A 15,842-nucleotide genomic window follows, 5' to 3' on the forward strand; every position below is an offset into this window, starting at 1 on the left:
TGTTTAAATAACCATTTGCAGAACAGTTTTAGGAGACGGCTAATTTGCTTCTCGCTTCTGCTTTTACAGACCATTCCCAGCTCATGCTATCCACTTAAAACCCACACTTTGTTGTTTTTTTATCATTTGGAAACGGCAGTGGAAATATGATCTTGTATTCATTTTTATTGGCAGGCCAAGAACGAGAACTCTACCAACGCAGGATTTTCCAAAGCTGCTGCTTTCAAGGGCCTTTCCTCGAGCCGTTTTTTACCGAAAGGAACCAAGACGAAGGTGAACCTGGAGGAACAGGGTCGGCAGAAAGTCTCGTTCAGCTTCAGCTTTACAAAGAAAACCTTGCACAACCGGTTTCTGACTCCACTGGCCAATGACCGTCAAAATGATACCCAGAACTCCCCACCCACGCTCAGTCCAGCAGAGCAGATATCGAAACTTAAGATGGAATTTGCCGAATCCACTGGGGCAACGGAAGAGCTTTCTCCACCCAAACCCAAGCTGGAACTGGGAAAAATTCACTTCAAGAAACACCTTCTCAGTGTTACGTCCAAGTTACCAGCACCTCTATCACCCCCACCACCACCACCACCGCCGCCTCCTCCACTCCGGTTACCAGTGCCCACGTCTCCTGTAACATTAACCCCAACAGCGTCAGTAGAACATATACATTCTTCTGCAGAACCTGTAGTAATATCCGCAACCTCCGCAGCAATACTTACATTAGCTGCATCAACCTTAACTGAAAAAATACTTCCCTTTGTACCTCTACAGACTGTATTAACAGACGAATTGTCCTTAATAACCGCTGGTGCAAAGAAACCACCCAGTGTATTAGCAACTGACCCCACGGGACTGGACCGTAATGAGAACTCTGTAGTTTCTGTTGTAGAACACCCAAGTACTCAGAGGGCTTCTGAGAAGGCAGACTTATCTTTGCCAAAAGATTCTTCCCATATTGGGAAGGAGAGAAAAAGTTTAGACGGTTCCCAGAATGTTAAACCCAGTCCAGAAAAACCAAGTTCTAAATCAAAGTTGTCACACCCAGATGCAGTGGTGATGGGTTCAGAATCGGATGGTGACTCGGTCAAGACCTCTTCAAGCCACCGATCACACGAGTTAAAAAACGTTGCGAGTAGGGAGAAAGACTCTAAAAGAAGCTCGGTGTCTTTAAAAAGCGATGACACTGGGAGATACTCCTCAAGAGCAAAGTCTGGAAAGGACGAGAAACATTCTAGCTACCCCAAGTCAGACAAAGAGTCCAGGTACTCGTACTCGCGCCCTAGGTCGGACCGTGACAGAAGGCGAAGCAGATCCCGCTCCAGATCACAATCTAGGTCTAGATCTGATAGGGGCCCAGGAAGTAGCTCAACTTATTCTAGATCTGATCGTTCACATTATTATGAATCTGACCGAAGGTACCATAGGAGCTCACCTTACAAAACAAGATATTCTCGCTCTTACGCAGATAGTAGGACAAGAGAGAGCTCAGATTCAGAAGATGAACCTAGAAGGACCCATTCCAGATCGAGCGACTCTAGACGCCCATCGTCCTCATCTCATTCCTCATTCCACAGAGATGCTCGGACTTCATCGCATTCTAAATATGAAAGGGATGCCAAAGGAGAGTATTCTCATGATCACTTGGACAGGAGAGGAAGAACCTCGAGCAGAACTGAAAGTTATTCGAAGAAGCCTTCTGAATTGGAAGCCGCTAAAAAAGGCTCTCCTCAAAAAGAAACCTATTGTAAACGAGGATCATCGCATTCTAAATCTGATAGCAATGCGAATTCCAGTTCAAGATCACATTCGTCTAGAGCATTAGAGCCGAAACACGAACATTTGAATACTAGTTCTAGCAGTTCAAAACGGGAAGTGGAGAAGACGCCGCTCCGTAGTTCTGTAGACAAAGAGGAGCACAAAACTGTGAAAAAAGATGAAGTTTGTTCTGTAAATGTTCCCGTCCATGAAAAGACTGTTTTGCCTGATATGCAGCAAACTCCCTCCCTTCCTCCCTTAGAGGTTGATAATTTCCAACCCTCTTCCATTAGTTCACCATATGTTGGACATGAAACAAGCTTTAGCCCTGACTCTAGTAAGGAAACACAAACTTTAATACATGCAAAATGTGATGACATGCAAAGCGAGAGTCCAGATCTGATGAATTTGACTGGGTCCCCTAGTGAAATGTATGATTTTGTAACCCTCAGTACTACTGAAGAAACTGTACTGGAGGCACAGGATGTGATTGAATCCTCTGATTGTGTAAATACATTAGATATAATTGTCATTGAAGATTCTGATGAACTGCGTACCCGAGATTATAATGAAATTGCAACTATAAGCCAACCTATAAATACAGCAGAAAATATTGAGATAAAACAACCTAGCAGCTCAAGTGTCCGTGGTCAGGACAGCGAGGCCGTTGTCCCTTCTGATCCAGAAGAAAGTAAATCTTCTACCAGTGTAGATAAGGCAGAACCAGTATCAATAGTAGAATCTGAAGACCAACAATTATTTTCCAACAAAACCAAAGACGCAAGCCTTTGCTGTTCTTCAGAGAAAAGTGACACTTCTTTTGGCCATGCCGACACTCCAGCAGACGAATCTAAATGTGCTGAGCCTGTTTGTACGGATGACAATTGTACAGTATCTACAGATGGTCTAACTGAACCACAGATGACTACAGTCGATCATCCAGTTTCTGAGAAACTAAATGTGTCTGAGACTCTATACAATGACAATGTAGGAACTATTGACGTAATATATGAATCCAGTGATCTATTCAGTCATTTAAGTAATACTGTACAAATCCATGCATGTGATTTATCCGTGGAAGAGTTCCCTTTGATAGTAGAAACAAATAATGAAGTTGCAACACCTGCACTCGAACAGACCTGTTTCAGCCATGACAATGAAATTAATCAAAAACATGTGCAACATGATCTAGAAGTCCAACCCACACCTTTGGTCTTGAACAAAGAAAGCTTAACTATAGCAGAAAGTCCTCTAATCGAACAAGAGCCAGCAGAGAGAGAGACTTTTGAAGAAACTGTTCTATCTGAAGCTGTGAACCAACAACCAGAAGTCCCTAAAACCAGTACGGGAGATACTGTATCTGAGGATTTAGAGAAATTTGAGACCCATAACCTTGATGTGGCTTCAGAGGAGGTCGAAAGTGGACCTCCACTGCAAAAATGTGACAGCAGCAGAAATTCTCTTGAGTCTTTTAGTGCCATTAATGACTATTACTCAGTCACGGAAGAAAGTGAGAGTGATGAGAGTGACACAGAGGACTCTGACTCCGATGATAGCAGCATGCCCAGGAATCGTTTGCAATCTGTTGTAGTAATCCCCAAAAATTCCACCATAACAAAGGGAGAAACCAGCCCATCTTCCCGAAGTCACCATGAAAGTCGGAGAAACTCTGATTATGAAGCAGACAAAACCAAACCCAAACAGTTCCATGAAGGAAAAACTGAGCACGCTGAATATAAGTACACTGAGCAAAAGAGAGCGTGTTATTCCCTATCTAACAAATTGGATGAAAGACTTGAAGTCACTGTTCCTGAGCAGAGTAAAAAACAAAATCAGACTCTTGAACTGGATGCTCATCATCAACAAAGTGATGGTGTTGTTAGCACGAGCCAGCCAGAGGTCACTGCACATACGAACGGAGGAGAAAACAACTTGTTTTCAAGTAATATAACGAAGGCGCTTATGGTCTTAAGTCAAAGTAGTCACCAGCAGGAAGGAGAGATGGCACTACCATCTCATCCTAACCTAAACCAACCCCACCAGCAGCAGTTTCCAAGTTCTACCGGTAAACCAGACAGTAGACAGGAAAGAGCCGTCTATGATCATTCACAAGGGTCACGGGAATTTTCCAGAGGAGATGGTTTTCAAGCAACAGAGGATATGTCTTGCCTTGGTTGGGACTTCTCCCAGCCAGAGAAGCCCAGTAGTACTTACCAGCAGCCCGACAGTAGTTATACGTACTTTGGTTACAATTATCCGCCAGGCTGTGAAGTGTATGATGTTTCACGGAGTTACAGGAAAGACAATGGTTTTTGGGATCCTAGATTACATAATAAGGCCCCCGAGATCATATATGACAGAACTCGTGGTCCGGTTCCTGACTCTGTTACAAATTGTTATGACGAAGACGACGAAGACTTCCACTGGGAAGCAAATCGAGAGCAGAACCTTTCAGCCCAGTCTGATAAGTCATACAATGAAAGGCAGAGGGAAGCCTGCTCCGTGCAAGCTCACGAGATAAGCAGCAATTCGACGAAGGAGAACGTCGCACCAATCGAGAAAAGGGAACAACCGGTGAAGGCATCAGGCAGGTCAGACCTGAAAGATAGGGGACCTCCCAAGAAGAGGAGGCCAGAACCAGAGAGCGACACCGAAAGCGATGCAGAGGCGCGTGAGAAGAAACTGAAGGAGGCGGGCCTGACTGAGTTGACGACCACAAAGCAGGAGAGGGAAAGCTTTCTTTGTGTCATGGATGACTTTCGAGACTCTCAGCACTGGAAGGATTATTCCAAGCAGGGAAAAATGCCCCATTACTTTGACCTAATTGAAGAGAATGTATACTTGACAGAAAGGTATGGTTTCTGATCTACATATGAATGTCACGTTACAATAAATAATTAGATGAGGCCTAATTGTCAGTTATCAATTACATGCTTTAAATGGGGACAATTTAGGGGCATACTGTTGCCAACCTATTCAGTAGTTTAGGGGCAGCCAATGTAATTCTTTAAGAAAAAAAGAAAAAGAAAAAAGAAAATATATATATATTGGGCACAATTATTTAGCTCTTGGAATTCCATCATAATGTTTGTGTATATATAATGTGCCTAGGGGGTAGGTGGAGCTAGGTAAAGGTAATTGTTTGTGAGGATCACAAAAACTGATCGAAATAAAGGCACAGCACTAGGAGTTTAAACAATAAGGGCTTATTTAGGCCCTAACGGGGGATATGTCTACCAGTTGGACGAAATAAACCCTTATTGTGTGTTCCTATCTATGATGCATACATGTATACATATATGCACACGCAATTTGCATGCCCCATCACTGCAGAGGGGAATCATGCATATGGGATTCCTTCTCGTAACAATACCTTTGTTTTTTCCTTGTTAAAGGTTAAGACACATTAATGTAAAAATAGGCATAATTGATTTGCATTACTTGGCGTCTTCACGATTTAATATTTTTTGCTTCTATTTTAAACAAGTAGCACATTTAAGAAAATGTATCTGTTGTAGGAGTAGCATTCACAAATGGATTTCCCCGAATCCTGCAGCGTTTCCTTACTACATGTATGTTTTGAAAGTGAGTCTGTAGTAAAGGAAAATTCAGCCTAAAGCGATTTTTGTTTGGGGGATATGAGGGCTTTTTATCAGTGATGTGTTTTTCTTTAGCCGTTGTCTGCAGTGCCTTGCAAACCTTCCCCCTGAAAGAAGGGCTGTAACGATAAGATTTGTTTCTCGCCTGCCCCAGGAAGAAGAATAAGAGTCACCGGGACATCAAGAGGATGCAGTGTGAATGTCCTCTGCTGTCCAAAGAGGAGCGGTCTCAGGGGGACTTTGCTTGTGGAGAGGACTGTCTGAATCGCCTGCTCATGATAGAATGGTAAATAGGGCACTCTGTAGCGGACTCGCTGAAAGGACCCGGCGTTGCTCAGCAATTCCAAGAAACCAAAAAATACTACGGTTTTATAAATGCATAGTATTTATTATTATTTTTTTTTTAAGTTATTGAGAAATCACCCTGCTAAAACCACACCTCCGCCCATTATCGTTTTATTTCCTCTAAGGTCCTGAAGTGTTCGATCGAGAGCCTCCAATGGGTGTTGGTGGGACATTGTACTCTCGTCCCAAACAATGATCCCGCACTCTTGAATAAATTTTGGCTGCTCATTTTATTTTTGCTAATTGGATTTTCAGAGTGACCCAGATTTAAGTGATGGCTTGAGGGTTGTGCGATGGGATCATGTCATGTGTGATGTCATTGCTGATGTCCTCTGCCATTTGTAAATTGTGTGCAAACATAGATAAACACCTGCTCCTTGATCTCAGGAACCATCATGCAAAATGTGGTTACGATATCTTAAGGCTACGTCCATAGGTGGGGGAGCTGCGCTGAGCCCCGTCATCCTCTGAGGATGTCTTGAGAGGGGGCTTCCGCGAGCGTCCGCTGGCGTGCTGAGGCGCAGGGGTTTTCAGCCAACAGCAGAACCTGTTTCTCAGCTGTTGGCTGAAAACACCCAATCGGCGTGAAGCAGCGTCATGACGTCGACGTCACTGCCCCGCCTCCCGATCGCGCACGCTGGCTCGCCTGCCAGTCCATGGAATCGCTCCTGACAGAGCAGGCGGGCCTCAGCGTCAGAGCGGAGAAGCGCGGCTTCCCCCTCTATGGACTCAGCCTAAGAGATGTCCAAATGCAGAGCGCACGGAGACACAACTTTCCAAACTATATAGTAGGTCTACCGGAAGCGTGATCAGCAAGGTAACACTCACGGTCCTTTTTGTGTTTTAATGCCAGTATTTATTTATATTGTGGTAACACGTGGAACCAGTCTCACTTTGAGGAGGAGCTTTGTTTAACAGGCGTACTTTCCTCCTCCCGCTCCACGTTCCCCCTATTCATGTAGCCGTCCTGGCCAGCGCCCATTTTTACTGTCACGAGGTGTGTGGCATTTTAGGCCCAATGATAACCCACGCTGAGGGGTCTTGATGGCCACTTCGAAGCATTGGTCAATATGCAGGTATCTGAGAGCTTTCATATCCCACATCAGACTTCTAATTCTCAAAATATCTTTAATTCGATTCAAATCTGTTAAACCATATGTAGTCTTAATTAGCATGTCATTAAGCTATGTCATTAAAGAAAATTTTAATTAGGTGGGGGTTTATTTTTTTTTATGTAGATCTTGCTTTATTCCGTTAAAGGAAAAGTAGAAACAATATGGCCACTGGGGTTAGCCTTGCTCTGATACGTGAGATTGGGGGAAGGTGAGGAGGGGAGAGGAGATGCTGCTTTTAAAAAGAGAAGGTGATATGGAAAGTTCTGTCTACCTACAGGTCGGTGCTTTGAAGTTGGATGGTTCTGTGTTCACGTGTTTTCAGATAAGAAGTGTCTCTATTTAGCATATATAATAAAATGCTCTTTTGCTTTGTGGTTGAGGTGTCATTTGGAAGTATTTCTGTTTTTAGGAGACAGATTTTGCATGTGTTTCCTCATTCACTTTCTTCCCGTCTTTCTCTCCCCTCTCTGTCTCTCTCTCGCCTCTGCCTCTCTCGCCTCTTTCTCTGTCTCTCCTTCTCTTCCCTCTCTCTTCTCTCTCTTTTCCCTCTCTCTTCTTTCTCTCTTCCCTCTCTCTCTTTCTCTCTCTCTCTCTTTCTCTCTCTCGCCTCTGCCCCTGCTACCCTTTTTGTCTTTAGCTCTTCTCGGTGTCCGAACGGTGGGTACTGCTCCAACAGACGCTTCCAGCGGAAACAGCACGCGGACGTGGAAGTGATCCTAACGGACCAGAAGGGTTGGGGGCTACGTGCCGGAAAAGATCTGAAACCGTAAGATCGTAGGCTCGGGGACCTCTTTTATAAACCCTGTCGCTGCCGGCGAGCTGTTTCCTTTGCGTGGGTTTGTGCGTGAGCAATGCAAATGAACCCAGACGTGACAACATTATCTCTTTCATGGAAAGCGACGGCATAACCGAAATATGGGTGTCAATAGTGTTTCTCTAACAAATGAGCCAACGTTGTCGCTATGTAAAGAATATCTGAGTTGCTGCGTTATGCGAATCGTATTCTCACTCCAGGGCCACCAGCAGGTCAGGTTTTAAGGATATCCCTGCTTCAGCCACCTGTGCTGAAGCAGGGATATTCTTAAAACCTGACCTGTTGGTGGCCCTGGAGGACTGGAGTTGGCCACTCCTGTTTTAAATCCTGGGCCTACTTGAGGCAGAATGTTGGGGAAGTATTAAGAAGTATTACTAGGGATTGTAATCCTTTGTGATTGTATCCTTCCTATAGTTTTGTATCATCTTATAAATAAGTAGATAAAAATGGCCCGGGTAAAACTTACAGATGTAGCCAAGATTATAGCACCCGCTGGTGAAATAGGGCCAGGGTCGACAGGCTTTTACTGCTGCCGATTCAGAACGATGGCCCGTCTCCTGTGCGTGGTGTAATTCCCTCTGCAACGTGTCAGCAGGAGTAATAATGTTCGCTGCGTCATTAATGGTTCTGATCTGCTGTCAGCAGAACTACATTGTAACCGACGTGTAATCTTGATGTGTATGGATGACCGTGCTGTGAAATCCTTTCCCCGCGCTCGTTTTCGCCTGCTAGGAACACCTTTGTGCTGGAGTACTGTGGGGAAGTCCTTGATCACAAAGAGTTTAAGGCCAGAGTGAAGGAATACGCCCGGAGCAAGAACATCCACTATTACTTCATGGCACTGAAGAACGATGAGGTTTGTTCCAAGATGTAGAGGGGTGAACGGCCCCAAGCAGAGAACACAGAGGGCACAATAAATAGTTGTGGTGTTCTGGGCTCACCCACATAGTCACCCTATCCCTTCAGCTCATGGGTCACTCAATCGCCCTGCTCTTCAAGCTGACTTTTTTTTTTAAAATATATTTTTTCCCCATTCAATATGTGCATCAATACAATCCTGCCCACTGACAAGTGATTAGCTAAGCTGCAGATCGATCTGTTCTCCTGTAATCAATCGTTTGCTCTGGGCTATTTAATTCAGTTCTTGCACAGCATTGTGGGCAATGTAGTTCCTGGAATATGATTGACTAGGCAGTTACTAGATACAATTGGTTCACTGCTAGAGAGAGGGCGGGGCTCAAGAGCCAGAGCTCTTTGTGGTATCTGTGGGTGGAATACTTTTTGTCTAATACATTGGTATAGTATCACTAGTGTAAGAGTATGGTTTGGTTTGGAGCCAGTGATCTAGACAAAAGAACAACAATTGTTACTTCTGTACAGTTGGTCGGTTTCATGTGACCGTGTCCCTCCCAATTCTACAGATCATCGATGCCACGCAGAAAGGAAACTGCTCCCGTTTCATGAATCACAGCTGTGAGCCCAACTGTGAGACCCAGAAGGTGAGGACTGGTGCTTGGGGACACGCAGAGAAATTCCTCTTGCGCGCGCGTCTCTGTGTGGAGATAAGCGAATTGTCTTTGCGAATTTTGGATCCGCAGCGGATCGGCCAGTTCCTTTTGATCCGCGGATTTCAGCGGATCAATCTCAAAATTGGCGGTCTGTGTTTTTTGCGCTCCGTGGCCCGTGGACAAATTTGTAGAATCCAATCCGTGGATTCTAAGAATCTCCCAACGGATCGCCGAATCCGCGGATTGGATTCTACGCGCGGGTTGAAACCGCCCAAATTCGTTTTGCGGATTTTACAACCACGAAACGGACTTTGGAGGTAACATCGGCGAAAATCCAGGAACTGGATTTGAGCGGATTTGCCCGTGTCTGTGTGAGGCCTTGCATAGTAGCGCAACGCCACAGGCGAAAGTGAATCTTGCCTTGGTGCTCATGCCGTGTGCTTGGGTATATCCAGGGGAAGGCACGCGCCGGTGTTTTAGGTGAATAATGAGATCCTTTAATTAAACATTTCAACTCGCACAGGAACAGTGTTTGTATTATACAGTACCAAGCCTGTATTCACACACGTGTGTTTGTATTGTACAGTACCAAGCCTGTATTCACACACGTGTGTTTGTATTGTACAGTACCAAGCCTGTATTCACACACGTGTGTTTGTATTGTACAGTACCAAGCCTGTATTCACACGTGTGTGTTTGTATTGCACAGTACCAAGCCTGTATTCACACGTGTGTGTTTGTATTGTACAGTACCAAGCCTGTATTCACACGCGTGTTTGTATTATACAGTACCAAGCCTGTATTCACACACGTGTGTTTGTATTGTACAGTACCAAGCCTGTATTCACACACGTGTGTTTGTATTGTACAGTACCAAGCCTGTATTCACACGTGTGTGTTTGTATTGTACAGTACCAAGCCTGTATTCACACGCGTGTTTGTATTATACAGTACCACGCCTGTATTCACACACGTGTGTTTGTATTGTACAGTACCAAGCCTGTATTCACACGTGTGTGTTTGTATTATACAGTACCAAGCCTGTAATCACACGTGTGTGTTTGTATTATACAGTACCAAGCCTGTATTCACACGTGTGTGTTTGTATTATACAGTACCAAGCCTGTATTCACACGCGTGTTTGTATTATACAGTACCAAGCCTGTATTCACACACGTGTGTTTGTATTGTACAGTACCAAGCCTGTATTCACACGCGTGTATTTGTATTATACAGTACCAAGCCTGTATTCACACGCGTGTTTGTATTATACAGTACCAAGCCTGTATTCACACGCGTGTGTTTGTATTATACAGTACCAAGCTTGTATTCACACACGTGTGTTTGTATTGTACAGTACCAAGCCTGTATTCACACGTGTGTGTTTGTATTATACAGTACCAAGCCTGTATTCACACGCGTGTTTGTATTATACAGTACCAAGCCTGTATTCACACGTGTGTTTGTATTATACAGTACCAAGCCTGTATTCACACGTATATTTGTGTTATACAGTACCAAGCCTGTATTCACACGCGTGTGTTTGTATTATACAGTACCAAGCCTGTATTCACACGTGTGTTTGTATTATACAGTACCAAGCCTGTATTCACACGTGTGTTTGTATTATACAGTACCAAGCCTGTATTCACACGTGTGTTTGTATTATACAGTACCAAGCCTGTATTCACACGCGTGTTTGTATTATACAGTACCAAGCCTGTATTCACACGTGTGTTTGTATTATACAGTACCAAGCCTGTATTCACACGTGTGTTTGTATTATACAGTACCAAGCCTGTATTCACACGTGTGTTTGTGTTATACAGTACCAAGCCTGTATTCACACGTGTGTTTGTATTATACAGTACCAAGCCTGTATTCACACGCGTGTTTGTATTATACAGTACCAAGCTTGTATTCACTCGCGTGTTTGTATTATACAGTACCAAGCCTGTATTCACACGCGTGTTTGTATTATACAGTACCAAGCCTGTATTCACACGCGTGTTTGTATTATACAGTACCAAGCCTGTATTCACACGTGTGTTTGTGTTATACAGTACCAAGCCTGGATTCACTCGCGTGTTTGTATTATACAGTACCAAGCCTGTATTCACACGCGTGTTTGTATTATACAGTACCAAGCCTGTATTCACACGCGTGTTTGTATTATACAGTACCAAGCCTGTATTCACGCGTGTTTGTATTATACAGTACCAAGCCTGTATTCACACGTGTGTTTGTATTATACAGTACCAAGCCTGTATTCACACGCGTGTTTGTATTATACAGTACCAAGCCTGTATTCACGCGTGTTTGTATTATACAGTACCAAGCCTGTATTCACACGTGTGTTTGTATTATACAGTAACAAGCCTGTTTAAACACGCGTGTGTTTGTATTATACAGTAACAAGCCTGTATTCACACGCGTGTGTTTGTATTATACAGTAACAAGCCTGTATTCACACGCGTGTGTTTGTATTATACAGTACCAAGCCTGTATTCACACGCGTGTTTGTATTATACAGTACCAAGCCTGTATTCACACGCGTGTTTGTATTATACAGTACCAAGCCTGTATTCACACGCGTGTTTGTATTATACAGTACCAAGCCTGTATTCACACGCGTGTTTGTATTATACAGTACCAAGCCTGTATTCACACGCGTGTGTTTGTATTATACAGTACCAAGCCTGTATTCACACGCGTGTGTTTGTGTTTGTCACAGTGGACGGTGAATGGACAGCTCCGAGTCGGCTTTTTCACCACTCGGGTGGTTCCTGCTGGCTCTGAGCTCACGTTTGATTATCAGTTCCAGAGATACGGGTAAGTGATCCTCCCTCACTACATCTGGCGCTGCACGCGGTGTGGGATGGGGGTTTTTTGTTGTTGTTGGTACTCACGGGTATACAGTGATCTTTCTTCAGGTAAATGGTAATGTATTGAGATTTGCATAGTGGATATTTCTGTCCTACATGAAACGTTCCTCCTTCGTCCTTACTCGATGCAGTGCTTGTAAATCCTACGGAATATGTTACCGGCACCGCGGGTCCTGGGGGAATACTGCTGTAGATGCCATCGAAAGCTTTTAGGAGCTGGGTTCTGCAGCTCTTCGGGGCTGTGTTTATATGGGATGGGCGTAATGTGCACGTGTAGTCCGTACAGTGTGGATTAGAAAGCAGAGAATTGGCACACGGGAGAGGGTCTAACACTGATCATATACAGAAAATAATGTATTCTGCCCTTTTTCACTTTAATGACCAGTAAAGAGGCTCAGAAGTGCTTCTGCGGCTCTACCAACTGCCGGGGATACCTCGGCGGGGAGAACCGGGTCAGCATCCGAGCGGCCGGAGGGAAGATGAAGAAGGAGAGGTCTCGTAAGAAAGATTCGGTGAGTCTCGCCCAGTTACTATGGCAACGTAACCGCTTCTGCAGAGCAGGCATTGCAGTTTATCCATTTAACAACTCTACCAGTGTCTCCCCCTCCACCAGGTGCCCCACATGGCAACATTCACAGATAAAGGACAGTGTCACCCTTCCACCGACGGCGTTATCCCAACGTTCACAGATCAAAGGCAGCGTAAGGCTGCGTCCAGGGTTGCAGCAGCTTTCGGAGGCGCGCTAACACTGAGGGAAAGCGGGTGCTTTCCCTGGCCTTGGTTATCGCGCCGTCCGGGGGCGTGTCGGGGGGCGGGCCAGTGACGTCACGGAGCTGGTTCACCCTCATTGGGCTAACCGCTCACGTGACCGGTCCTGCGCTCCCATGAGCGTGAAATCTAAAATTTGGATAAGACCTACGCTTCCGCACGCTTGCGGAAGCGTGCGCGAGCCCCTGCTAAAGCCGCTCTCATTGCGGCTGCAGGGGCTCACTGGTAAGTGAGAGCGCACCTCAGCACGGGTCAGTGCCTAAGCGCTGACCATGCCCGAGGCCTAAGAAAGACAGGTTGCACCTTTACGTGATAGAATACAGCTTACTAATAACAATAGCAACTATTTTATATAGTACTTCTCTCCCAATGGGATGCAAAGCGCTTCACAATTGCAATATAGTGCAAACTCCATGTTATCAGTCATTGTCTTTACTCACTGAGCCACTCATCCTTCATATACTACTTATCATTTTTGTCATTCATGTCAGCTTTGCAGACATGCACCAAAAACCCTCACACACCCGGACAGATCTAAAGATGATGTTCCCTGTGCGCAGTCCTCCTGGAGACCGAAACGTTGGGCTTTTTGTCTGCATCATAGACCAATAAATCACTTTTTTGGGCAGGTGTGTGTGTGTATATGCAGTGTTCGACAAACCTATACATTTGCACGCCCCGGGCGAGTGGATTTAACATCATGGCGAGCTCCTATTGGCCTAAGCATCACACGTTTGGTACTAGGTGGCGAGTAGATTTTTTTTGTTTGGCGAGTTGATTTTTTGGTGATTTGTCGACCACTGTGTATATGTGTGTGTGTGTGTGTGTATATGTATGTGTGTGTGTGTATATATGTATGTGTGTGTGTGTACACACACACACACACACACAAACACACTATGCACCCATACCCAGCTGGGGAAAGAAAGACGCAGCAGGGTATCCGTGATCATGGTTGAGGTATAAAGCACTGACTGTTGCGTATAAGACTAGATACACAAGTGTCTGCACTGTCTAATTGCCCCTGGTGTTTGTCTATATTGTAAATCCAACACCACGAAATGTGGACTCAATAAGTTTCTAGTGGGTTAAAGAAATTAATTCTGGAGTAGAAATGGTCTAGTTGTAATACCACTGCTTTGACATGGGTAAATCAGATTGAAAGTGCCAGCTCCTTGTAATTTGGTCTCCTCCTGGAAGAACGTACGTGAGCCAAACTCTGGATCCAGGCTGACTTGTAGCATGTGAGAAGATCCATGTAGCTTAACTCATCCCCTTTTTAAAGCACACAAAGTCCTTCTATTTTCTTAAACTTTCAGTGGGGTTAACAGAAATATAAAAGTACTTGCATGTAGTTTGTGGTAGGAAATGTCTCTTGCGAGGAGAAGTATCCTATTTGAAAGGTAGTGGCTTTGGTGTCGGGTGAAGTGCTTCTCTGAGGGGAAGGTAAAGTGAATCCCTTTCTAAGGGAGCAGTGGAAGATGTCTACTCCCTTTGGCTGCTGTTGAAATGAGAGAGCACACTTTCCTTTCCAGACAGGAACAAGCCAAGAGGCATAACAATATACAAAGAAGGGCAGGGGGAGAGGGCTAAACCAATCTCAACGGTTGCATGGGCAACTGACTAGTGGCTTGCAGAAAATGTGATATGTAACAATGATGATGCAATTTACACGGCACTGGTCGCTTAGAGCAGGGGAAAACATGAAATTTTCTTTGGGGAGAGCTGGCAGCCTGAGAGCAGAACAAATACACAGAGAATATACAATCCTGTTCCAGGACAATTTTTCTTTGGAGGCAACTTAATCTTGGGGATACTGTAGCTTATAACTCTTCCTCCTACTTTGTACACGAAGTACTGTAAAAACGACCTGACCTGAATATCTTCTGATCCATTAACTTTTCCCCCTTTTAATTCTGTGCCCGCTCAGGTTGACGGGGAGCTGGAAGCCCTGCTGGAGAACGGGGAAGGTCTCTCTGATAAAAACCAGGTGCTCATCTTATCCCGGCTGATGGTCAGGATTGAGACTTTGGAACAGAGGCTGACCTGCCTCAAGCTAATAAAGGTAAGAGACCCCTACCGATCCCAGCAGAATAAATGCAGACCAACCCTCTTTATTTCCTGGACGTGTACCTGCACCTGGAGTTACTGCAACATCACTAAATGAGCTCAATAACCATTGACGACTCCTTGTGAGCCGGGGCGAGCCACTTTAAATGTTGGTGCCTGGAGCACAGGGAGATGGATTGAAATTCATCTGTTGTATTCTGTGTACAACGCCGAGTTCACTGCAACACTAGATGGTTATAATAGATGACGTTTAAAAAAAAAAAAAAAAATATTTCAGGTCCTCAGAAGTTGTTTTTCTCCCCCGCCCCACAGAACACGCAGTCGCAGTCCTGCCTGAAGTTCTTCCTGGAGTGCCATGGTCTGTCCCTCCTCTGGATCTGGATGGCAGAGCTGGGAGACAGCAGGGAAAAAACCAACAACAGCCTGAAGCTGCAGCTAGAGGTGGGTGGATGTCATTTCGAAGGCGTCATCTGTTCGATTCTTCCTGCGGAGTCCTTAATTATACCAGACGAGCAGCAATCCCCCGGCTCCCCCCAAATGGATGGATCTCTATGTCTCCTCCCCAATAAATTGAGGTCTTCCATATTTGGGGGTTGAGGCCTCATTTCCCATGTCGGCCTCATTTGCATGTTGGCAAATACCTTCCCCACTTTAGCTGGTTATATTATTCAAGCTTTCATAGTGTGGTTGAACTTGGCAGCACAAGTGCCACTCTACATCTTCCTGAACACCCGTCGCCACCTTCCTGCCACTTTGAGGCAGTCGCAGCCTCCATGGCCGGTAAATGACAATTTTTCACTGCCGGTTCGGTGAAGAACACTTCCCTTTTGCTGCTGGCGTCATCTTCCTTCCTCTAATCTCAAGAGATGACCCCGTGTCATTTGTAGCGTCCTTGGGATGAACAGTTCCCTGGACAGGCCTTGGACGTATTTGACATGTAAATGATATCCCCTCTTAGATGCCTCTCTTGTAATGCAAGCCACCCT

At 45.0% G+C, this 15,842-nt stretch overlaps 1 protein-coding gene across 4 annotated transcripts in view; it reads left to right on the plus strand.

Moving 5' to 3' along the window:
* SETD2 (SET domain containing 2, histone lysine methyltransferase) overlaps nucleotides 1–15,842 on the plus strand; it is a 92,964-nt gene that overhangs the window by 23,750 nt on the left and 53,372 nt on the right. For all 4 annotated transcript variants that reach the window (XM_075588097.1, XM_075588100.1, XM_075588098.1 and 1 more), the window contains 9 exons: nucleotides 175–4,604; nucleotides 5,506–5,637; nucleotides 7,449–7,577; nucleotides 8,358–8,481; nucleotides 9,047–9,124; nucleotides 11,868–11,965; nucleotides 12,404–12,530; nucleotides 14,717–14,851; nucleotides 15,169–15,297. In XM_075588097.1, the coding sequence (XP_075444212.1) occupies nucleotides 175–4,604; nucleotides 5,506–5,637; nucleotides 7,449–7,577; nucleotides 8,358–8,481; nucleotides 9,047–9,124; nucleotides 11,868–11,965; nucleotides 12,404–12,530; nucleotides 14,717–14,851; nucleotides 15,169–15,297 (5,382 nt within the window). The remainder of the gene's footprint in view (nucleotides 1–174; nucleotides 4,605–5,505; nucleotides 5,638–7,448; nucleotides 7,578–8,357; nucleotides 8,482–9,046; nucleotides 9,125–11,867; nucleotides 11,966–12,403; nucleotides 12,531–14,716; nucleotides 14,852–15,168; nucleotides 15,298–15,842) is intronic.

The sequence above is a fragment of the Ascaphus truei genome, chromosome 2, assembly GCF_040206685.1.
Source record: "Ascaphus truei isolate aAscTru1 chromosome 2, aAscTru1.hap1, whole genome shotgun sequence".
In the NCBI taxonomy this organism is placed as follows: Eukaryota; Metazoa; Chordata; class Amphibia; order Anura; family Ascaphidae; genus Ascaphus; species Ascaphus truei.